This window comes from Phoenix dactylifera, chromosome 2 (genome assembly GCF_009389715.1).
Source record: "Phoenix dactylifera cultivar Barhee BC4 chromosome 2, palm_55x_up_171113_PBpolish2nd_filt_p, whole genome shotgun sequence".
Classification (NCBI taxonomy): Eukaryota; Viridiplantae; Streptophyta; class Magnoliopsida; order Arecales; family Arecaceae; genus Phoenix; species Phoenix dactylifera.
The window spans coordinates 24069209-24095404 of NC_052393.1; the positions used below are offsets into that span (position 1 = coordinate 24069209).

Below are 26196 nucleotides of genomic sequence, written 5' to 3' on the forward strand. Positions count from 1 at the left end.
TAGATATGGTGACCAATGATAAGATTGTTCTTTTTTATTTCACCCTCGTCCATATCTCATTGAACTACTAAAAGACTCACATGGCTGCCTTGAGCTTAGACACCACACCAATAATGAGAACATCAAGTTATGCAAATTAAACCAATACCTACCACATCTCTAGATTTAGCATGAAATAAAAACTACGGAGTCTTCAAATATCTAAAAAAATGTCTTTTGCAAGTAGTACATAAGAAATAAGGCCTCCAAAGTGCACAAGAATAATATGGAAATACTAAAAGGTTATTCGAACAAGTTTGAAGATTGATTCCTCGAGATTCATGCCAACATCAACTAGTGGGATGAATATATTTTGGACAACCACCAAACTTCCAGCATAAATTTATGGGAGGATATGAGGAATAGACAAGTGTTTAATAAACTAAAGTGTCAATTTTTTATATCAAGCCGTATTTAAGAGAGTAGGCAAGGGCACATCAATCCAAAAGTGAGCTTCATTAGCACCAACAGAGATGATATTTACATGGGATGACTTCCATTGCATCTAACATTAATTTAATTAGCTTTTAAATGCATCTCAAATCATCCAAAATGAAGGTTTGATGAAGGTTCTATGGATGATGTGGATGATTTTATTTAAGAAATGTCAATGCTGCAGTTTCACATATTCACTAAAATACCAATCTATGATATTTAAAAATAATTTTCCTTTTTTCCCTTTATTTTTACCAAATTTTCTTGTTTCTTTCTTCTATAAAAATATTTCTACTTTTTTATATTATCTTCTATTTCCTTTTAGGTGAATTGTATTATATGGGAATTCGAAAAATCCTATCATCTTTAGAAAATTTCTCCTACAAATGTCTCCTTAGTATACTCAATTTTTAATCAATCATAGAAATTGATAAATCTTTTGAAATTCTTCTCAAAATCCTGTATGGTGAGAGGCTACTTAAGAGCATGTGATGCACAGTCACAATTTGGGAGAACATTATGATGAAAGGCCAAGATTCTTCTATAAGTCTCTACAAAGATTGAAAGTACAAGACTAAAGGTCTAGCAGAAACATAAGATGTTAAGCCTTCTAGTTATCCCTTTTAATTTTTACTTACTTTTGCTTTTAATTCTTCTAATTCGTATTTATTCTTGGTCCATTTTTGGTTTTCTATGAGAGAGAGTCCAACTAGACCAACTCAAACAACCTAGCCAAAGCTGGCTGGTGTTGACAATTTTGAGTTAAAAAATAGAGAACCACAATTGCGATCCACGAGGGCAAGGCTAATGCGGAATGGCTAGGGTCGGTTTGAAACTGCTGCTTAGGCGTTGGGCAACTGAAACTTATTGTTAGGATCCAAGTAAATGTGAAACCATTGATGACATGCAAAAAAACCACATCACAAATCTCTTCTTATCTTTTTCCTTCCCCTACTATCAAACCACCGTCCAAGAGGGTGAGATGAAGGCCGAGTACTACTAGAAGGATGCCAACCTCAGATCATGTACTAGAAATGTAGGCCGATTATCAAAGTACAAACCAAGTGGGTGAGATATTATCAACCTAGAATGAGGCACTTAGTAAAGCAGAACTAATTACTACTACCTAAAATATGGAAGGATTGGTAGCACTCCATAGGATACAAAAGTAGTGGAAGTAAGGTAACATACATGCATGTCAATAGTGGCCCATATGGTGAAAACTAGCCATGACAAAACTAAATAGTGGTAACTATCTTACCACTATCCAAAATATGAGAGGAGTGATAATACTATGTAGAATACAAGAGTAGTGAAAAGAAAGTATTTTGCATCTCAAAAAGCTAGACGAATTATTTTTAAAAAATTTTTAAAAGATTTTGCAATTATTAAAAAATTTTTATTATTTTTCAAAAAAAAATGCCCTCCTTAGTGAGTTCACCTTAGGCCTCCAAATGCATTGAGCTACCCCTGACATTTATATACTTAATAAGAAAAAGACTGTACATGCTCATATATACCTCCCTTGTACTAAAATACCTTCTTTGATTTTTAGACTTGTATTGAAAAACCTCTCTTGATCTTTACATTGCTAACTATTAAATAATATCCTAAGTTTAGCTAATACATATTTGCTATCAAAACCAAAAATGACCACCTAGTGTACAAATGCATAAAAGGTAGCACCTCAACCCAAGTTGCACTATTCTGTGTTCATATCAAAGCAAACTTTTAGTATTGTACTTAAGCAAATAGTCCTAAAAATATATGAGACACCGGGTCTTTTTTTCTATAATAATTTGATTTTTTATGATCTCAAAATTTGTATCACTTTTCTACTTTCCTAATAAGCACAAAATTTTGTTTATACATGTGTTGTAATTGCCATCTTAATGTCAAAGTGGGGAGAAAGATCAAACTGACACTTTTATTTGCATAAATTACTTTATCAACTCATAATTAACACTCTTCACATGTACACTGACATTAAAATCATCTAATTGTATATATATTCATATAAGAGGGTCTGCATGAATGCTAAAACACATATTTGGCCTTTTCTAAAATATAAAACACATTATAAGTGATTTAGCTCCATTGCAACTTACAAAAGAAAATTTTTTGATTACTTTTTCTAAGAAAAAAAACTATTTAACTACTTGTTATATACTTGATAAATAGAAGCATTATATATTCATATGATGCCAAGTGTAGACTAAGATAAAATAGTTACACTTCGAGATATGCATTTATTTAGGTTAAGAAGTTCCAAATGGTTAATATCTCCCATAAATTTTAGGATACTGAATATTAAAAATAATGCTTTAGTATTTAGGCAATATACATTTGCAATCAAAGCCAACAAATAATCCATTGGTGTGCAAATGCATAAGGGTAGCCCCGCTATCCATGTCATACATAATCAGACAATGTCAAATAAAACTTTTAGAATTGAATTTGAACTAAAAGTCTCGAAAAGAGATCATATAGTAATGATTTATATAAATACGTTGTAATATTGTAATTATCAAATAATCAGTTTCTTTTTTACTTTATAAATTCTTGATTAAAATAAACTCTTGCATACAAATGTATTGCCATGTGCACTAAAAGCAACCTTTTAAAATGCCTCTCGGATAAGTACTTTATCAAAAAATAGAAATAGTGACCAATGATAATATTATTCTTTTTTATTCACCCTTGTCCATGTCTCATTGAACAACTAAATGACTCACATGGCTGTCATGAGCTTAGCCACCACACCAATAACGAGAACATCAAGTCATGCAAATTAAACCAATACTTACCACATCTCTAGATTTAGCATGAAATAAAAACTATGGAGTCCTCAAATATCCAGAAAAAGGTCTTTTGCTAGTACTACATAAGAAATAAGACCTCCAAAGTGCATAAGGATAATATGGAAATACTAAAAGGTTATTCGAACAAGCTTGAAGTTCGATTCCTCGAGATTCATGCCAACAACTAGTGGGATGAATATATTTTGGACAACCACCAAACTTCTAACATAAATTTATGGGAGGATATGAGGTAATAGACAAGTGTTTAATTCTTCTAATTCATAATTATTCTTGGTCCTTTTTTGGTCTTCTGTGAGAGGCAATCCGACTGGACCAACTCAAACAACCCAGCCAAAGCTGGCTGGTGTTAACGATTTTGAGTTAAAAAATAGAGGACTACAATCGCAATCCACGAGGGCAAAGCTAATGCAGAATTGATGGGGTCATTTTGAAATTGTTGTCTAGGCGTTGGGCAACTAAAACTTATTGTTAGGATCCAAGTGAGCGTGAAACCATTGACAACATGCAAAAAAACCACATCACAAATCTCTTCTTATCTTTTCCCTTCCCCTACTATCAAGCCACCGTCCAAAAGGGTGAGATGAAGGCCGGGTTCTACTAGAAGGGTGCCAACCTCAAATCATGTACTAGAGATGTAGATCGATTATCAAGGTACATACCAAGAGGGTTAGATATTATCAACCTAGAATGAGGCACTTAGTGAAGCGGAACTAATTACCACTACCAAAAATGTGGGAGGATTGGTAGCACTCCGTAGGGTAGAAGATTAGTCGAAGTAAGGTAATAGACATGCATGTCAATAGTGGCCTATATGGTGAAAACTAGCCATAACAACACTGAGTAGTGATAGCTATCTTACCACTATCCAAAATATAAGAGGAGTGATAGCAATATATAGAATACAAGAGTAGTGAAAGAAAAGTAACTGCCATGTATGATAATAGTATCCATATAGTGCAAACTGGCTAGGATAGACATCGAAGCTAAGTAGTGTCACTTACCCAATAGTTAATAGGAGCTACTTATGAGTTTCAAGTTTTAAATGTATGGAGAGAATCTTTTAACTCCAAATTATTATCATTTTTTTTATTTTTGTATCCTTTTTACTTTTCAATTAATGTTGTCCTTTATTTTATTTTATTTTAGTTAGCTTAGTTTTTCATTCACCACTTTTCGAGCAGATAGTATTTTAGTAGTAAAAGTCCTTAAAGATTTAAGATAGTAGGATCCACTGTTATTTTTCTATCCTTTCCAATTCAAACTAGTGGCATGCTTGCACCTATTAGTCTCGCCAAGCATTTTGGTCTAACTTATCTTGTATCCAGAAAAGCAACCAACAAAATGCAACCCTTTCTTTAGGATATTCTTGATTCTCAAGAAATTTCTTGAAGAAAATAGAGGGCAAATGAGAAGTAAGTAATACAGGCTAGACAATTTTGATTTTGAAGATTAAAAAATCAATTATCCTGTTAGACTACAATAATGTCTATATTACAAGCCATGAGGAAATAGGTTGAGTGGGACCTTAAAAATTGAAATTTATTAGATGATATTCCACCCATGGAAGGGTTAATTGGGTGATTCATTCCTTAACTCAATTCATCGAACAAACCCAATGATGGCTTGCTTGGCCAATTTTATAAGATGAATATAATAGGATATATGAATATCTTAGAAATTATAAAATCCTAGACTTCACCAAATTTACTGGTGATGGAAAACAATTGGTCATCGAGCATATTGCTCAATTTACTGCACAATATGGTGAATGAACTCAATGGAGATGATTTAAGGAAATTGAGATTATTTTCAAATTCATAGGTCGAGAGTGCATCGCAATGATAAATTCTATTTGTTCATGGTGAGAGATGGAGGACCAATTCAATGCTCAATTTTGTAGGAGTTAGCTAGATATTTCTTTGGATGGTTTAACAAAATTACACCAGAAGGATGGCGAACTAGTTAAAAAATATATTGCTCGATTCAAGGAATTTAGGCATAGTTGCCATTTGATATTGTCCAAGAATGAGTTTTTGCAAATTACAAAGGCTAGATCGAACTATAAGCTAAGGAAGATGTTCAAAGGAGTCAAACTCAGATACTTGCTCGAACTAGCAACAAGTGCTTCTTGATATGAAGTCTTGCTCCAAGAAGAGATGCAAAGGAGGAATGTACCCTACAAGTCTTATTACAATAACCCAAATAATGAAATCGATGATATAGAGGCAGATGCTGCTGAAGTCATAGGCAATGAAGCCCCATTGACTTTATTTTTTGCCAGCAATCAATCTTACAAAAAACTATTCCTTTTAATTTTATCCAAATAGACAGATATTGCAGGTTAATTTGTCAAGTTTTTGAATTTTTATTTCACTTTTGTATCATGCAGGTCAGATTATATTGTAGCTGGAAATTGAAAGGGAATCCCACAAGACTCTGGAGTTATGGGACGTTACGCCCAAATTATCACTACCCTCTTTAGTTTCATAATCATTTCCCTCACAAACTGTCATAAACTCTAACATAAGGCTGTCGTGGTCGTTGATTTAGAATTGATCTTAGGGAAGGAGAATACTTTGTAAGGGCACTATTATGATTGCTGTTGAAATGCCACCTTATCCTTTTCCAGGTATCAAGGAATAGAAAGTAGAATAGTTTGCTCAAGGAGTGCAAAAATCACCTTTTGTAGCTTGGTAAATTTTGATGTTACTAAGGAAGATAAACTTTGCCATCTTCCTACGTTCTTGTATAACAACTTAAGACTTCATCCAAAAAAGCTAGCTAGAAAAAAATATTTGGATTCCTTGGCTCTGTATAATTATTCAAGATCTACCCAATGCATAATCGATATGGGACTAAATATATATCCGCACGAAACTTCATATAATCCTTCTATTTAAGCTTCCGTACTCTTGCTAGGTTAAAGGTCCCAATCCATGCAAATTCATCTATAGGTACCACAAATCCAATCACAAACATCACAATATGTCCGTTATTAGTCTCAATAGGCCCGTGTTACAATATCCTCTAGATCATATGGGTCATGGACTGAATCCGCTCTAATATAATTTGTAACAATTCAGGATCTTACCCAAAAAAACTAGCTAGAATGTATTATCTGGTTCCTTAACCCTATAGAAATATCCAAGATCTACCTAGTGCATAACCAATATGGGACTAAATACATGTCCGCACGAATCCTCATATCTGGCATTTTTTTCCTCTTGCTACAGAAGTTACTATTAGGGCATGTTTGGGACCTTCCTGCTGCATCCGGCTACAGCATCATACTTACAACCAATGAAAGATCAATTACCATATCACAGTTCAAGCATTTCTCAAAAGGATTGCAAGCTTCCAGAATGCAACTAGTACCGTTTCAAAAGAACAATAAGAATTACCAAGCATAAAATACAATCAGCATTAGCAATCACCTGTTAACAGCTTTGGAGAACTAATAGACCATCGCACAGATAGAACACAGCAGCTGATATCTTCATTTCCAAGTTATTCTCAGTAGTACAAGTGATGAAACTGATTTACAGATGCTACAACCTCCTTCATTTCCAAGTTATTCTCAGTAGTACAAGTGATGAAACTGATTTACATATGCTACAACCTCCTTTAATTTCCACAATGGTTTTAAAAACGACCTAAAATTAGCAGCAAACGCTGCACTAGGATATTTTGGGGTGTCAAATCTGTGACTGATGCAGTAGGAAACACATGGGAGGAAAAAAAAAACGGCCCTTCCGAGCCTACCAAATCCACAACAACACTTCACTAGAAAGGAACAATTATTTCCACCCCATCTTTTCCCTGGTCCCAATTATGACCTGTGACTTGCTCATTTATCTTGGAATATGAGTAAATAATATAAGCCCCTTAGCAAATTCAAGGTTCAAACCAGAACTCATAAACAGTTTCTTCCGTTAAATCATCTAAGAGGGTGTCTTCTATCTCAGCACAAATGCCTTCTGTTTCGAACCGGAGGTCCATCCAGCTTCGACCCTCCAAGTCTTTTTGCACTATCTGAGATAATGTGCATGGGAACTGCATTTGCAAATGCCAGTCAATGCCTTTGCTCACTTCTTGGACAAAGTGCCCACCTACTGGGACTGGCTGAACAGTAGGCTTGATAAAAGATACCAATGGGGTGCATCTGAAAAATCTCTCCTGCAGCTCCATAAGAACTTCATTTATGCAATCAAAGAGAAGCTTTGGATTGTTCTGCAAGTGGCCATATGAGGTTCCTACTTCATCAAATAAAGATGGGCCGAGGAACTGATCTTTCACACTCCATTCTTTCAAAATGTCATCCATGCTTAAGCCCGAGATTTCCACAATGGTTTTTATGTATTCAAACCTTGCCACTTTGTCATCCAGACAAAATCTTCGATTGACTTCGGAATCAGATGATGTTAGAACTACTGAAGAACTATCATGTTCTTCAAATTGCAACTCTCGAGGCTGTATTGGCACCTCAGCTGCAAAGAATATGCATAATTAGGTGACTTCAGTGTCAGAAAGAGAAACCAAAACTAAATAAATAAAAACATCATTGCTACTCCGCATGCATCATACCTTGCTCGACAGTGGTGCTTTCAGGACTGATAATATCTTCTGAGAAGAAATGTTCAAGAACAGATACAGGACTTGGCCGGTCTAGCTTTTCACTGATGTTCTCAGAAGATCTGGGCAAGATAAATACAGATGGGGTCATTGGTTGTGGCTTCTCTGACAACGAACCCTAGAGAAATAGATGAGGATGATGTTAGTTTAGTCCCTTAGAACACAGAAATCATAATAAAAGATACTGGTAATGACAATTTACACTCTAGAAAAAGCTACCAACTCACCAGATCTGGACCTTCTTCATTGAATCTTCTACCAGTAGCAATGGGTTCGCTGCTATATGATTCTGAAAGTTGAACCATATGATTACACCCTTCCAAGCATTTGGCATCTGCTATTTCCAGAGTTTCTGCAGTTCATGTAAGAGGTTTCCCTGAATTTTATCATAACAAAAGCAAAGCAAGAAAAATCATATAATGATGGTTCTCGATGCCGCTGACAACAAATGAAAGGAAGTACCTTTTGGGTTTAAGTATTCCCAAGTGCAATTTTCCTTCTGCATTTGTGTACCAAGGAGTTCTGGCTTTGACTCAAGAACTTGTGTTTCATCAAAATGATTGCTAGCGTTGCATGCTGCAATTTCAGATTTCTGTCCTGATGGGTTTAGATGGATGGCAGCATCTTCTTGTTTGAACTGTCGTGATGGGGACAATCTTGTCTGTTTTGGTGACAAGTCAAGCTCCTTATTACTTGTAGGGCTAAATCCAGGAGATGACGCATATTCTGGCAGATTAAGTATCCTTCCCAAGGAGTTTGAGCCATGTCTGCTTGGCAAATTATTGATGTGATCTCCAATATGTAGTATCTCGATGAGATGCTTCTTGGCCTCTTCATAGAACAAAGATCCAACCCTGGGGGGAGCGAGATCACTCTCGACATTAAGTTGACATTCTTTGTCTCCGATTTTCTTGTCTGTTTTCTTGAAAATAGCAGAGGATTGGGAACTGTCAGCAGTACTGCGGGAAGTTTTACTCGCCAAATTTGTGATCTGTTTACCTGTGTCACCCGAAGCTTTGGATCGATTTGGACTTTTGGGTAGAACACCATCAATGGAGGTCAAATGGCAGTCCTTTTTGTTTTCACCAATAACATGTCTCAACCTTCTTTTGATTTCTTTAAGCGAAAAATGAGAAGTCATTCCTTGACCATGTTCTTTACAGTTCAAGCTATGATGTGGTTGTGCGGAAGAGCTTGAACTGATCACGATCGAGGGATTTTGAATTCTTGCTGGGCTGGGCTTCAGAACAACTATCCTGTTTGAATCCTGGGAACTCACATTTCCTTCCGGTGGCCCCGTTCCTTTTGACTTGTCCTTCCTTCTAAAGAAATGTTTGCTTTGCTTGTGAAATGCTTTATTATTGACGGATTCTTCACATTGCCCTAAACTGCCAATCTCTTCTTCCAGCAATTCAATTCCTTTTAAATTTTGACCAGGCTCCAGCTTAGACTGTTTTTCGATTTGAGTATTCTGAAGATCTTGAATATGTTTTAACAAAAGTGAATTTGGATCCTGAAGAAGCTTTAAAACTAACTCCTTGTCCAAATTCAGCATCTCTAATGCATTGATGAACTCTTCAGCTTGGGCTGCCCTGTTGCCAGTGAGCTGTTTTGTTTCAACAAGCTTCTGATTTAAAATAGCCTCTGCTACTCTGCCCAGTGCCTTTTGAAGAATAGATTTCTTCTGTTCAATTTGGGAATCAGGTTCATCCTGATGATAATGCTTCCAAAGATCAATAGCTTCTAAGGAAGGACTTGAACCATTAATACTTTTACAATCTACATGCATATCTTGGCCTCCATTATTGTAACCATAGAATTCAATTAAAACTGCGGCCAAGTCGAAATTGAGGGAAGATCTTTCCATTAAATTCATATGACAATCCAAGCTTGCAGGAGCATTCAGATCATTGACATGAAGATATGAGTTTATTTTCTGATTATTGCTCGTTTTTTTATGGTTTCTCTCAAGATGGACCTTGTGATCTAAGTCAGATAGTATCCGTTCGGCGACATCACTTGGAATCTTCTTTGGGGAATGTTTTCTTGACATTTCCTCCTTCATGAGTGTTTTGACACTAGGCATACCCAAATTGCCTGTTTCTTCTCTTTCTTCATCAAAATCCTGAAAAATAATGGATTCAGCATATCTATGGTCTGGAAGCTTTCTAGAAGTGCCTGGATACTAGGATACTTCATGATGTGACCAAACTTCTCAAAATTTCATTTTCTTATGCCATAATTGGCACCTTTTTAGGCCCTAGCAAGAGTCTTGTGTCTGGCGCTACACTGAGTTAGAGGTATGTTGGGAAAATACAATGTGCAACAATTGTTACTTTATATTACTTCCAGTCCCTTAAGAACATTGAAAGATAAAATATCATTAAATATCGCTATTCAACTATTGATGCCCATAATGATGTCAGATTAAAGGCGTGTTTAAATCCCACCAAATCCGGAAGGATAGGCAGAGAAAGACAGCATGGGGGTGAGAAAGTGAGAAAATGGGAGAAGGTAGAGAGACTATGCAGGGAATTGCAGCCTGGACCTGGCAGGATGAAAAAGAGGGCCTCTCAAGGTCTTTTTTTCCATCCCAGGGGGGTCAGGCTCCATGACCCTGCCATTCTCTCCTTCCCCCTCTTTCACTCTCACTCCCTAACACCCCTCTCTCCTGCCCGTCCTGCTGGATCTTGCCGGATGCAACAGAATTTTCCCAATTACAGGCCCTAAAATTGGAAGTCTTCATGCTATAACCTTTCATCTGCCCTTTCTGTATTGTCCTTAAAGAGAAACTTCATGCTCAATGTAGTAAATACAAATGATAGAGCAAGATAGATCCAAAATGTTTTTACATGTGTATAATTAAGCTACCATCGTATATTCAATAAAATAATATCTTTTGTTGGAAGATTCAGTAGAGAACTTTATAGATGCATGTATTGTTTTAAATCTATGCATCACCATATGCACATACTAGATAACTCTGCACTACTAGAACTCTATATGTGTGATTCTTATTTCTTATTGCTGATCCCAGTCTCCAGAGGAAGGAGTGTTTGGTGAACATTTGTGATCTATAAAGGGACAAATCAAATTGCAATAAGAATAATAAACTCTGTGTTTGCACACACTTATAGTACATATGACTGGTTCAGGGGATGAGTATTTGATGGATGGTTGTATCCAATGAACAAAACCAAATTGATTTCGGACAGCACTATTAGGATAAGAAAACATAAATCCTTAGACATTCCAACAGTAATTGCAAAACTCTTCAAGTATTTGATGGACAGCTAACATTCAATGAAGAAATTACAATTAATCAGTAATGGGTTTTCAGAAGAGAAATTCCAAAATATGGTTAGCCATGCCTAAAAAAAAATATATTATTCACGAAATCAAAGCTTTCTTCTAGGACTGTGTTTCCAGATAAAAGTGAGAAGGAAGCATAGTGCTCCTGTTTCAGTCACTACCTTACCTTTTGAAGACTCCTGAAAAAAAATAAATATAAAGGACCTTGCAGTTTACACACTATTTTAGATGGTCATGCTGAAAGACATAAACAAGTGATTTTTAGTTTTGATTATTTCTCCAAATAATCTGCAGTGAATCTGTTAACTAATACCCAAAACCTGTGGTTCTCTGAAAATAGCCAACATGGTCAAATCTTAATTCAAAATGATATAGAGGCTAAGATTTTCTTTAAAAAGCAAAAGTCTGGAAAATCAGAAGAGAGTTCAAAGGACTATTGGGTACAGCATTAACTATGAAGAAAGAATTCTAATGATAGGCAAATAAACAAGATAATTCTAAGAAATAAAAAAAATGATGAATATATCAGGCATGAATTTGCATTAGAGTGTGATGTAAGATGTTAATGTTCATCTAGAAAAAAGTATTCTTTTTAGTTAAACATAGAAATTCCAATGCATCGTAGGATACAACATCTGAAATATACTTGCATGCCATGACGAATAAATATACTATATATTCCATGGAATGCCGTACCGGCCCGTACCGGCCGGTACGGGCCGGTATGTACCGGTCCGGTCCTAGACCGGTACCGGAAACCGCAAAAAAACTGGTGCGAACCGGCCGGTTTGCACCGGTACGATTTTTTTTTTTTTTAGAACCACAGCACCGCGCGCTGTGGTTTTTGAAACCACCGCGTATCGTACCGGTACGTACCGGCCCGTACCGGTACCGTACAATTTATTAAGGTTCACAGTCGTTAAGGTATGCTAACTACTTCGTGACAATGAAACGGTGAAAGATTCATGCATACAAGCAGAACTGAATCAAAGATTTACCTCAAATATAAACCGATAGAATTGCAAAACGAGAAATCCGACTATCATGAAAACATCTGGTGGATTAACTCTCATGTGAAACTACTATCAAGATTAGACCACTATGAGAGCTTTGACCATCCAAGAAGTCATGTCAAATCAATATTCATGCAGCTTTTGACTAGCGAAGGATAACAGTAAAGATAAAGAAGGAAATAAGCTGACATTCCTTTTGACAGAAGTAGGCGGTCCAAACTAGCGTGCAATCAAAACTTTAAACGTCTGGATATTTGTAAATGCTGGCGAAGGAAGCAAAATAGGTCTCCGCCATAGCTCATTTTTGTGATTCAGTCAGGTGGAAGCTCAAATAATGTTAAGAGGAAAGAGAGACAGGATACGCGCAGGTCTACATATCCGAATTCAACCTTACTAAACAACCTAAACATATTTGACTACATTAAATCCAATTCAACCCAACTCGACTCAGGTAAAACTGACTTGACCTAAGATTACAAAACTTTAGCATCACTAATTCAGAATAACCACTTGAAGTAAATGAATATGCAATTCCATTGCTGTGTCATACAATGCAACAAGGTGGAATACAATTGTATTTTTTCGTGGATAAATAGGGAGTGAAACCTGCCTGCAATTTAATTACCTAGGATAAACCCCCAAGTGCACCACTAGGACCTGAACCCAGAACCTCTGCTTTAGGGGCAGAGGGATGCTACCACTGAGCCACCACACAGTTTGCAGTAAAACTACAATTTGTTAAAATGTACTTGTTGAATTCAACCTTTACTTCCTTCAACCCAAGGTCCGTTGTACCAGTACCGGTCGGCGTACCGGTAGCGGCCCGGACCGGTCCCGTACCGGTCCGAACCAGTCCCATACCGGTTCTCCAACAATAAACTACCGATACTGGATTCCATGCTGATCCGGTACCGATCCCGGTACGGACCAGTACGGCAGACCATGCTTCAACCAAATAGCCCCTTAGGCAGAGAAAAGTTAAATTCTCTATTTTGGTGAAAATTTAAACAACACCTCAACCTTGATAATCATTTTTATGTCAACCAGGTTTTCAGACTTTGATTATGATGATATCAAACCAGAATACAAACATACCTATAATTCAGTGCTTAGTTTTCGCTAATGAAAAGAGCACGCTCGAGCAGTCCCAGGTGGCACTAAGGTTGATCATGAGAAGAAAAACGAAAAAAGGAGAAAGCTTAGGTACAAAATAAAATATTATTAGCAATTTGATTCATTAGCCATTATTTTTTTAAAAGATATCTTGGTTATTAGAACTTAACCATTAAATTAAGGAAGCATAAATTGGACATATGGTGTCACAGCTAGTTCAGCCAGTTGCCAGACTAATTTTGAAAGATGGGCCCTCTTCTCTCATCAAATGTCAGCCCCAAGCCTTCCCCTTCCACTACATCTCTGTTGCTTTCCCTCCCCTTGATCTCTAATGTTGTTCACTTTTCCATTGCCAAGAGTGGTGCAGGGGAGGAAGAGGGAGAGAGGGAGGGGTGAGATGGGGTGGAAATATGTGAGAGAAGGAGGCAGACAAGGGGTTTTTAATTTTTTTTGGAGGTGAGAGAGAGAGAGAGAGATGGAAGATCAACCATTATATCGTTTTGAGAATAAGATTACAATGAGATTTGAATCCAGATAAAGAAGAAAAGATTGTTATCAATTAGCAATCTAACCAACCCGGCAAATGGCCCGGTTCATGCAGTCATTGGTCCAACCTTCGGGTCAATTGGTCAAACCAGATTATAATTAATAAATTTAAATATTAAAAATGAATATAATATAAAAATATGCAACATTACTTAATTTTTTTCTATTTTTGATATAAAAAAACTATTTATAATTTTTTACATCAAATACTACTCTTTTAAAGCACATTGATCTACATTCTACACTACTCTTTAATTGCAGCATAGAAATGATCATGATCCATTTAATTTATGAAAAATGTAAGTAAAGTTGTGTACAATGTAGGAAAATGGACAATATTTATTGATATTTTGTATCCTTTAAAAGTAAAGTTTTAAAATTTTAAAAGTATCCAAATGCATAAAATGAAGCATATAGTTTTTTTTTCAGTTTTGCATCAAAGAGAAAAAGAATTGTTTATTTTATTAGAAAAAATTGATTATTAAAATAGTGAAAAAATGACATCTTTTGAACACAGATATAGTTTATGTTGCTTGATTAATTATCAAGAACCAATTGTTGTCTTGGTGGTTGAGAGGTTCGTAAATAAACTTGTGGACATGGGTTTGGATCTCGACTGTGAATTGGTTTTCTTTGAAAGTCAGCCAAGTCATCAATTCTCGTGCAATTCAACTACATGTCTAGTCTCGTATGAAAACTGGACCGGCCAGGGGTCCAATTTGCGAGTTTTCTAGCCAGAACAACCGGTCCGGTCGGCCTGGTCCAGTTTCTATAACTATCCCTTAAAGAGTAACGTGGACGCTATGTAACAATTTACAAAATAACCCCAAGTTTTCTTATCTAATTATATTGGAAATTGGTTTTAGCAGGTATCTCATTTAGCAGCAACTTCCAATCTAAGCCTTTTAATCAAAATGAGTAAATGAATGGCTCAAAAAAAATTAGGTGTACCAAAGCAAGAACCATATAATTATTATACAACCAAAAATAAATCTACTATGAAGTAGAATAAGTAATATAGTTTGCTTGATATCTATGTCCTTGATTCACCAAGAGGACATACTTATGGCTTTTACAAGAAATACAAAATAAATAGCAAACTTTTTTAGGTTGAAACCATTGACCAAGAAGAAATCTATATATTTTCAATCAATTAACAAACTCATAAAAAAATTCAAGTACTGTTGGAATTCTTAATAAAATGACTAAACTTACATCTTCAATTTCTTGTTTTTCCTTGGAATTGCTACAAGAATCAGGTACACTTTTCGAATATCTGGTGCCTGTCAAAAATATGAAAAGTAATTATGAGGATGACAATAAGAAAGAACTAAAAGAAAACTGAATAAGGTACTGGTATGATACAAGGCTTGATACAGCACTGTACGGACACATGGTATAATTGCTGTCCCATCTCTAACAGCATATGATGTGTCGGTACAGGGGAGACTGGACCAACCTGACTTGTGCCAATACCCAATAGGTATGAGGTCAGGTACTGAGACTGAAAACCTTGATGTGTAAAAACCATGACCAACATGCACATATACATTTGAGAGTAAGAGCATAATGGTCAAGTAAAGTCCAGAATGGACCATATTTGCCAAAAGAGTAAAAGCGACCACTTTCTGCAAATGTACGAGTACAGTGAATTTTTATTTTTCTGCAAAATTCTCTTGCAGCTTCAGCCCCTCTAAAAACTATTGGTCTTCTGGAATTCAGAAGAGCACCATCAAGCTATTAGTAAATATCAAGAGGCAGCATGTATTACTAACCATACAATGCCGACTTTTCTCAGTAAGAGATATATGTTCATTCTTGGATTCAATATCTGATTTCTTAACAGCAGCCTCTTTATATATAGATTTACATATGGGGAGCAATTATGACAACTAAGAAAACACAGAAATCAACATCTTCAATATGCATGTCTCCTGCAAATATTTCAACATATTTCCAAAAAAGTGAATGGAAAACCGTTGTATGAGTTGACTGGTTCCAAATGAAATGTTTATCATGTCTTGAATATGCAGGTGTTAAACTTGGGGCACACCAAATGAAAATAATTCGTCCATGGCTTTGAACAATGTTATCTAAATTTTCAACTGATGGTGGTGCTAGTTTTAGAAATGCAGAGGGAAAGAAAAAGCAGATGCCAATAATAAAATATTTCACTGTTTATCAGGGATCCAACTTCTTGCTGGAGCAATAGAAGATCATTGTCTAAATAGTGGTCTATGCAGTTGAAGATGTGGTTATGGATGAATATGCAGCCACTTGGCCAGCCCATGTCAGGCTCAAATGTCAGTTCGATGCAAGTGGCAGTATACTTGGTACTCAAAAGCATCCAACAAGCTTAGGCACTCACATACGCAGCCCAGTCCAGGTCAGGCAAGATGGTGTGTGGGCTAGGCAGTTCCAAGTAGGGGATATGGCAAACCAGGCATGAGGTATAAGATAAAGTGCATTGCTCTTCTTTCTTTGAAGGTTCTGGTCAAACAAAACTTTAAAAGCAATAATGGGTGTTTTTGAATAGCAGAAGCAAGAGCAGGTAGAAGTGAGAGACAATGTGGGATGGCAAATGGGTGAGACTATTTTCCTACCCTCAACACCTCTTCCTCTACCTTCTCTTCTCCTCCTCCCCCGACACCCACCTTCTATTTAGTTTTCATATTTTTCTGAATATTTACTGATTTCTTTCTAATTTTCTACTCCTTTTTTATTTTTAATAATTTTCTTTATTTATTTGAATATTTTTAAAACAAAATCCACCTAAGCACCCACTTCAGTGGCCATATACCATTTTTCAATACTTTGTAGAGGATGAACCTTTAGAACTATAAATACCTTGAGAAAACTTATTATAGAGGTATCTCCATGTCATATACATACATACATAAGAAGATAGACAAAAGAATACTCTCCTTATAGTAGACTTTACTCTTCAATTCAACCAGTGGAAAATAAAGACATACACCGAGCTACCTAGAAAATACAAAACTATGCGTCATGGAGGTTATTCCCTAAGTCACAAAGGGGTCCAAAAAGAGATCATTATAGTAGCTCAATACAGTGTTTTATATAATTTATGGTTCACACTTGTTCTAAGATGTGTGTATCATATGATTAATAGTGTGCATCCAAAGGCTATGCACTTCTTTCTAGTTTATCATAATATAACTAATGGCTGCCTCTTCTTTGTGCCCACTTGATACATAGGTAAATGACCTCCAAAGCACATGATTTTCAATTTGTAGATATTTTTAGATGTTAGATCATGATCAGCAGATTTGGATCCTCAATCTGAAACACCTGTCACAATTTTTGCACCATTATGATTGAAGCCTAAACCCTAGTAGAAGAGTAGTCTGCAAGCATGTATATCTAGTAAATATTTGTGCATGCAGGTAATGTCAGCAGAAGGAATTTGTCTTTTTCTGTCTAATAGTACAAATTTTACTGTCATTTCTATAAACAGTAATGTACATCTAGAATTACAGTAAACTGTTTGAACCACACAAAAATCAAAACATATTTGACTATCAGAATCCATCAAATGCCCAGTTGATGATATGCATGTTAGCGACAAACAAGATCCAAAATGCCAATTACACCGCCTATGCAACCTAAACCTTGATTTGGGATATCAACAAAAAAAATACTCCAACAAAAATGAATAAGAGCCTTAAACTTCTTTTCTACTCAAATTGCAGCTAAAGTTGCATATAAAAGAGCATCTTCAAGTAATATAACAAATTATAATTGTACTGTTATCGATGTTAAATGAGCACTAAAGAAAGAAAAGGCATAAATCCACAATTTTCAAACAACTAGAGTAAATTCAAAATAGAATGGTGTTCAACTTTATAGATCTCTGCATAACTTAAATATGGAAACCAAACATTATACAAGCATGACTACCCAGTAAAAGATCTTACCAAAATGTCTACCACTCCCATGTTTCCCATCTGAAAGTAACTTCTGACTTGAATGACCCCGGTGGAAATCAAACATGCTAATCAAACCCCGCATACAGCCTGCTTTGTCCCTTTCAGATCGTGCAGCTCGCTTGTAAGATCTCTTTGCCATCGTGGACAAGTGGGGCCTTAGCTCCTGCTTTTATTGAGAGGTCATGCCAAAATATATGGAACCATCAAACAAGATCGGAATCTGAAAGAAACCACATAATGAGATTACAATATAGAAAAGATTTAGCCAAATATCATATTTAGCCAAACATACCCATTGGATAAACAAAACATGTTGGATTCTGCACAAGCATATGCTCATATTGTTTCTCAGAAAGAAAGTTTCTCAAGGGTTTCGAACACAAAGAAATATGGTGGTCACAAGACAAACCAGCCACCATGCACCAGTATAAAATATAAACATACTTATAGTTTTGTAGATCCAAACCATATGGATTAGTGCTTCAACCAGTTTGGTTTTGAATCGATGCTTTTTAAGTTTGATTGCCCTTGTTTCAATGACATGCCATCAAATAGGCTTGAAGATCATATATATTTAATACTACTCCTTTTCCATCTTTTTTAGGATTTCCCTTTATGAATTTTAAAGAGGATATGTAACATGGTAAACTGGTTCAAAGTCCTTTATGGATATAAAAACAGCATCTTATGTTTGCTCTAGTGTCTTTAAATATGGTCTTTATGGAGTAACAAATTTACATCAACTATATTAGATGAGTCTGGTAAAATATTTTTTCAGAAGTATCTTTTTTCTGTGGTTGAGTGTGTATCTTTCTTTCCTTGACTTCCTTTTTACCTTCTTTTTCATTCACCATTTTTAGAAGTTTAAATTCATTATGGCATACATACAATTCGTACTCAGAAATCCACATCAAAGTGTAGCAGTTTATTTTATTTCCAAAAAAAATTAGTATTATCTAGTAAAGTAATAATATGATTAAATGCTAAACAAGAATTATAGAGAAATCTTTAGTTGCAAAGTCTTAACTACCATTTGCAATTAAACACAGAAAATGGAAGGTAATCTAGTGGGGATAGAAACAAAAACAAGGCCTCAACAAAAGTGGTGGCATATAACGGCTTTAGTATCCTTTATCTATTAAACAAATAAAAAGGAGACAAATATATAAAAATATGAGAAATAACTAAAATGTGATGGATGAAGTGAAGTGATTTGTGAATGTGGTGTGATACTCACAAGGTTAAAGGCTTTAGGTCAAGGGGTGCTAACTAGTTGAGTTAAGCCTAGTATCAGGCTGCTCGAGCTGCCTTGTTATATACTTGGATTGCTCATGCTTGGCTTGAGGTCCTGCCGAGCTTGGCTTCAGGTGTTTAAGGTCAGCTCGTATAAGCTATGAGCTGAGCTTTTATCTACCCAGACCGAGCTTCCCTAAAGTTTTACAAGCAGGCTCATGTTCAGACTTGGCTCGTTTATGAGTCAAGCTTTCAAAATTTGTGCTCTGCTCATTTATCGACTGAGCTGAGCCTGAATGAGCTCAAGCTGAACCAATCTTGAGCTGCTCATGAGCAGCTGCAGACCTAAAGGGGTCAGAGCACACAAGATGAAAATCATAGAAATAGTGACAATACATTAACAGAAGCATCATAGCTATACCATTTGAGGATAAGCAATGGATAACCAACTTAAAATGGGTTATCAAAAATCTGAAACCTTAGTAAGGAGAGCAGCATGGAATAAACATAAGGGTCAAGAAAGAGGGGTTATAGATATGAAAATCTAGTCAGTAAAAAGTATCATAAAGGCTTGCATTGTTAAGATGTAAACCTTGATAGGCATAAATAGAAAGGATCCATATAGCTGCAGATTAGGGATAGGCTTGATGCCTACAGCTTTGAATTTGAGATGCAATGTAATGGATATAAACCTTTTTAGCCACTTTATGTGATGAAGAATGATCAAATCCTTCATCACTATTTGGCACTATCAACAACAGGTAGTCCCTTCACCTTGACAGTTACAGGCAGATAGGGAGCAGAATTTGGTTCCAGACTACAATCTATAGCTAATCCATCCTAATTTTGATCTGACTGCTGACAAATTTGATGAATATGTGTGTATATATACATATGCACACACACACACACACACACACACACACACACACACACATATATATATCAATTTATATAAAGTGCAAATTTCTTTTTTCTTTTACTTGTTTCTTGATAAATTTTGCCTGTGATTGACAGAATTATCAAAAGAATAATACCAATTCTCAGAGAAAAGGAAAAGCAAATTTTATTTCCTGAAGCTGATCTTGCAAAAATTCATTTGCAAGATAACAGGCTGTGCACAAGTATATTAGCCTTAATGCATCCTTTTAATTGTTTTTATATCTGTCATCAGGAATGTACTGTGCAACATCAAATTTATGTTTCTGCAAGATTTCTAATGCTAGCAATACACAAGGACAATTACAGATGCTACCAAGCACATATCCTTATCCATCTAAATAAGCCATTGATATCATTTTCCAAAAGATAATAGAATAATATAGTATAACATAAAAAACAAGGATGGGAGAATGAACTCTGCATTAAATTCCCAGTAATGCCAAAGAAAAAAGAAAAGGAAAAGGAAAGAAAAGGAATCTTCAATTCCAACAACTCTTATATCCCATATTTCCATTAATTACTCATATATACAGGTTCCATTTAGGCCATCAATATGTTTTAATGGTAAGTTAAGGACCCTAGCAAGCGATTGGTATTATTTTTTTCTTTTTTAACCAGCTTTTAATATTTGCTAGACCTTGCAAGCATGAAAAAGAATATGATAGTAGATTCAGTTATATGATCTAATTTCAGGTATTCATTCCATTACCCAAAAAATCAAAAACGAAGAATATAGAATTGCATGACGAAAATAACACTACATTGATTAGAACAGAGAAACAGGAAAGAGGATTATGGAGCACATGAAGAAAAGAAGTACCTTGGACTATGAACGCGATCAGAATGGCAAGGAAAAACTGTTCCAATGGCAAGTCTGGCAGAAGAAGGACAAGAAGGCATCAACTTCTAATTTCAAGACGTTTATCTCATCCCAACAGCTAAAGTTATGGAATCTGAGCTGTTTTTTGTTCTCTGATGGGGAAAGGAATCGAAACTTTCTTCCACCGTAGACACAACTCCACACGTTTCTCCCTTTCCTTTAATCAAATAAAAGCCACCGCAGCCGATGCAGAGCTTTCGGCAGCCGCACCTACCCTTCAAAGTAAAAGCAATGGCCTCAAACAAAACCTCCAGTACCCATGGCAACAGAGGTACGAAATCCAAATCCCAATTCCACTCTCTCTGAATCTTTAGAAGAAAATTACGAATTGGAACCTTCAAAGAAAAGCAAGAAAGCTAATCAAAGCAAGATCTTTTACACTCAAGATTTAAAGGGGTCCTGTAAATGACCTCTATACATGCAGTTTGACTCCAAACAACAACAAAAGCTCCTCTTTTTTTTTTGTTCAATCGATTTCAAGCCATATATGCCATCAATCACTATTAAAAACACAGAATTCAGAGAACTACTACTCTGTTTCCTCTGATTCCCATATATGAAGACCAATTATTGATGTAGAACTCACAAATAAGGGAAGAAATCGTCTTTTTTACTAATTACAAGCATCGACATCATCAAAAACTTTTCAAAGTCATCAGCTTTCAGGCTTTTATCCATTACGAAAGGAGATCCAAATACGCTCCTCCTCCTTTTCCCTCCCTTGAACTCAACTGAATCCCAGCCCACAAACTCTTAACACTAAAACTACCCATCAGGCTCGAAACTTTTCTCTATTTTTTCCTCCAATCTGGAGGCTAAGAAACGGACAGTGGCCCAATGATCCAAGATATCTATCAAAGAGTCAAAAGAGAGACGAAAAAAGCTCTTTTACCCGCCCTTAACGACGCCTTTTTATCTAGTGACGCCACGCAGCCGCCATCAAGGAAAGAGGATGGGAAAAGGTGGGCAGGAAACGTAGGAAGCCTCTGCGCTGCTGCTAATTGCATTCTGGAAGGTGCTTCTTCGTTAGATAAAAGTTCCGAGGATTTCCACCATCTCTTCCTCTCCTATCTCTCTCTCTCTCTCTCTTCTTTCTCAGAGAGCTCCAAGCCTCCAACGGCTCTCTTCTCTCTCTGTGTCTTCTCTCTCAGAGAGCTCCAAGCCTCCAACGGCTCGGGTGGCCGAGCGTTTGGACTTTTTTGGGTGGGTATTCTCTTACTTATTCTTTCTGCGCTGTTTCTCTTGCTTCCCATTTTTTATTTTTGTGGTACAACTCTTGTTCTCTTTTTCAACGTCACTTCAGTGGCGTTTTAGGGGAGAGAGAGAGAGAGAGAGAGAGAGAGAGAGAGAGAGAGAGAGAGAGAGTTTGGTCCAGACTTGGATTTTATTTTGTTCCTGAAATGCCCTTAATGAGAGGTAGGAGGGTCTTTTTAGAGATTTACTTTTCCAAAAAAAAAATATTGATCTTACACCCCTGTTAGCTGTAATTTTGATATTATTTTTTTTTCTTTTTGGAAGAATGCAATATCTTTCACATTGGCATATTCATAGTTTCATATGCTACCAACCTAATGGTTTAAAAATTGCCTAACCAAAAACTAGTTAAAAAATTGTATAACTTATATTTAAATTTTATATAATTTCTATAAAATTACTCACTTTAAATTTCACAATTACTTTTCATAAGTTTATGCAATTGGATTTGAAAACTTGTGCAAAATCAGATCAAAGTAGGTAAGTTAGCATAACAAAGGTTAAGAGCATTCACATTTGATAGTTTTCTCTTCTTTTGTTTAGAAATTAGAATGGTATGTTTCCAATCACATTCATTAAGACACTAAAATTTGATATAAAGATATAATTTTTTTCAAAAATATAAACAATAAATTTAATTTCATCTCAAAAATAATTGATATATATATATATATATATATATATATATATATATATATATATATATATATATATATATATATATATATATATATATATATATATATATATGGGGATTGATAACCTACTCTCTGTTATGGTAGGTTATCAATCTACCCATTTTTCATTAGACAAAAAATACCCTTACTTTTTATAATTTTTAAAGGTACTTTATGTCTTTTTACAATCTCACATTTACTCACCCTCTTAACCCCTCCAATTAATGCTCTCTCCCTCTCTCTCTCTCTCATACATATACATATGCATACATACATACATACATACACACACATACATACATACATACATACACACACATATACATACATACATAGACATACATACATATATATACATACATGCATACGTATGTATGTACATACATGCATACATACACACACACACCGGAGAGAGAGAGGGAGAGAACATTAATTGGGGGTTCAGAGGGTGAGTTAATGTGAGATTGTAAAAAGACATAAAGCACCCTTAAAAGTTACAAAAAATAAGGGTATTTTTTGTCCAATAAAAAATGGATAGATTGATAACCTACCATATCAGAGAGTAGGTTATCAATCCCCTATATATATATATATGTGTGTGTGTGTGTGTGTGTGTGTGAATTAAACTATGTAGCTGGATGCATGGTTGGTAAAAAAGTAGAGAGGTCATTTGGGGATGGCGGGCTCCTCGCGGTCGGCGTTCAGGACTCCGAATAAGAGACCAAGAGCAGACATACAATACTACAATTGCTTCGAACCAGCTGCTTTGGTTGAAACATAAAATGTTGCCACCAAGGTGGTAGCCTAGTGGTACTGGGCAGCAATTCTAACCATTACGTTCCAAGTTCGAATCGCTGCGGCGACGATTAAATTGTGGACCGGAGCTCACTACTTTGGCCACTGCTTGGACTTGTGGTGTAGGACCGCTCTTGAACCGCTAGTAGCCGGGGTGGTGCCGGGTGTGACGTACTCACACGTGGGACTCGAGCCAGAGCTCAGAGGAGTAGCTGAGCCGGGCCTACGGGTGGGGAGGGTATGAGTAAAATCGGTCGGGGTGCCCAACACACGGCCATTTCTGCCCGCATCGAACATTCTCCTGGCGGGGCGGGGGCCCAGTGGGGGCTGCTACGCGGGGGTGGGCTTGTCCCTTCCTCCCCCCTACCCCTTTTTTTCATAAAAAAAAAAAAAAAAAACATAAAATGTTAAGCTCTCTTATATGTCGCAATTTGGAAGCATACCACAATGCTATTTGTTGTGCATGCTGTGTTGCCTTTAGAGTAGGGCTGCTGACCTGTCTCAAGTTGGAGTCATAACTGGTTTCAAAATTTAGTTTTCAGCACATGAGATGCACGTGTAAAAGGTCTCTACGCTAGATAGTTGGGAGTCATAAGGAAAGAAAGGAAGGAAAGAAAAGAATAAAAAGCTTAATTCAACCAGAGAGCAAGTATGTTAGGTAATCTTTTTTGCTTTCTAACGATAAAAGATTAATCACATGGATGTGTAAAGAACCATCAAGAAGTCGTGGTTAAATATTATAAATAGAAGCAGATGTAAACACACTGCATATGAGATGAAAGGGGGATCGCTGGAAATTTTTTTTTGATTAGAGTATTTCTCGGAAAGCTAATGCTTGGATATATTATAGTAATCTGGGCATATTTGGTTAACCATAGAAAATAGCAAAAGAAGCACACTTTCAAAATAACTTAAATTTGGTTGAGTATTTATTTTTATTTTTTTTTGCGGCGTAAAATATCTTTTATGCTCTTAATAAATTGATAAAAAGAAAAAATGACATAAGTTAAAGTTAAGTATATTTTCGAAAAAAATTTACTTTGATTTTCAGCTTAGGGTAAAGTAACTTTTCCTATCGCACATAGGTTCTACCTTACATAGAACGTGGAAAATTTATTCATATACAAAAACAACTTTTTCATCTCTCTCCTTTAAAACCAAAGGAGTGTTATATTCAATCTTTGTCCCTTCTTAGGTAATTCGTCGGATTTGTTTCATCCTTCTCTCTCACACACGCACACATGCACATAAAGAAAATAAGATCTAAGAATATTTATTTATCACCTGTATACAACTCGAATCCCATACATCCTCCACATGAGGAGGAAGACTCAGAGGTGAGGTGGCTTTGGAAGTCTAGAACGCTTTAGGCTCCTGTTTTTGACTAAAAATAGAGTACGGTACGCAATGGGAAAGCGAGAAGTATGAGTTAGGCTGCTTTTAAGCGAGATGGCCCCCAGAATTTCAGGCATGTGTCCCAGCTTTGCCTTTGATTCTGCTCCTTTTTCTTTGTTTTCTTTTTGTTTTTCTTCTAGTTTTCTTCTGCAGCTTCTCATCTCACCTTGTAGTTCCATGCAACAGCAGATAAGCATAAATAGTGGGAACGTTTTGACAGTAGATTATAGGGGCATTTCACTATAGCTTCACTTTTAGCCCAAGTGGTTCATCTTGGTTCACCTATTGGCATCCCTGAGAACTCCTATGAGTTGTTGGTGCTGGAACTCTGGCAGTGATCAGACTGCTTGATCCACAGGCCATTTTTTCAGGTCATGCACCCATGATAGGGTGCATCTAAACACCCAGACTGAGTCTGTGGCCAGTCGGCATGATCGGAGGAGAACCGGAGGCCAATACTATTCCTGTTCCTACAAATGAAGATTAAGGTGGTTAACACTTCACAATTGAGGTCCAATTCTAATATTGATCACCAAGTGACATCTCAACCTCCAATTATATGTTGTTAGTGCGATGACTGCCGGCCTACCATGTTTGATAGATTTAGTTGATTGTTTGACGTGGGAATTAAGATGCAGATTAGATTAGTAAGAGTGGGAGTGAGGCATCAAAAAGGTTCTTTTCATTGATGTTGGCTTGTTTGCAGGAATTTAATTTATAGATGTAGAACTTGAAACCATATTTGTTCTTGGAATAATGTTGAATGCCGTCATCAATAGGTGGTCCTCCTTGGTTGACATCACCTATCCACAAATCCAACCGAAGCATCAATTTTAAACTAATTAAACATATCTTATGCTATATCGGAACATATGATACATTGGTAGCATGAAGTGATAAAAGTGTGGATCTTATAAACTTCACAATTACTAAGCTTCGATCTTGACTCTTTTGTCACAAAGGAGAAGGCTCGATCTTTTTTCTCCCAGCTCTATCCAACATAAGATCATGGCGAGACGAGATATTTATCGTTGCAGTAGGTGTCAAGTGAAAGCGTAGTAATGTATGCAGTTGAGACATCCTAACAAACCGAAAGATTTTAATTTTGTTCCTATACGACTTGATCAATTCAATTAGACACTTACTATTTATTTTTAT

General features: G+C 36.2%; 1 protein-coding gene across 3 annotated transcripts; it reads right to left on the minus strand.

Annotated features, from left to right (window-relative positions):
* Positions 1-6766: 6766 nt before the first annotated feature.
* LOC103717439 lies at positions 6767-22167 on the minus strand. Of its 3 annotated transcripts, none has more exons than XM_039123720.1 (7): positions 20858-22167; positions 17851-18025; positions 15128-15195; positions 8391-10053; positions 8156-8280; positions 7881-8046; positions 6767-7783 (listed from the first exon to the last, which is right to left on the minus strand). In XM_039123720.1, exons 2-7 carry the CDS (start codon positions 17999-18001, stop codon positions 7191-7193), a joined length of 2766 nt encoding a protein of 921 aa, XP_038979648.1. In that variant the 5' UTR covers positions 18002-18025; positions 20858-22167; the 3' UTR covers positions 6767-7190. The 3 variants fall into 3 exon arrangements, with proteins under 3 accessions (XP_038979648.1, XP_038979646.1, XP_038979647.1); XM_039123718.1 differs by having other exon boundaries at positions 17851-18082; positions 20858-22166; XM_039123719.1 differs by lacking the exon at positions 20858-22167 and adding an exon at positions 20747-20769 and having other exon boundaries at positions 17851-18082.
* Between the last annotated feature and the right edge of the window lie 4029 nt (positions 22168-26196).

What these genes read in the sequence shown, in the direction of transcription:
- LOC103717439 (XM_039123720.1), bottom strand. Translation starts at nt 18,001, where the DNA reads ATGGCAAAGAGATCTTACAAGCGAGCTGCACGATCTGAAAGGGACAAA. An exon ending in ATGAAGAAGGTCCAGATCTG is followed by an intron (nt 8,047 to 8,155) that starts GTGAGTTGGTAG and finishes CTATTTCTCTAG; the next exon opens with GGTTCGTTGTCAGAGAAGCC. An exon ending in AAGCACCACTGTCGAGCAAG is followed by an intron (nt 7,784 to 7,880) that starts GTATGATGCATG and finishes TATTCTTTGCAG; the next exon opens with CTGAGGTGCCAATACAGCCT.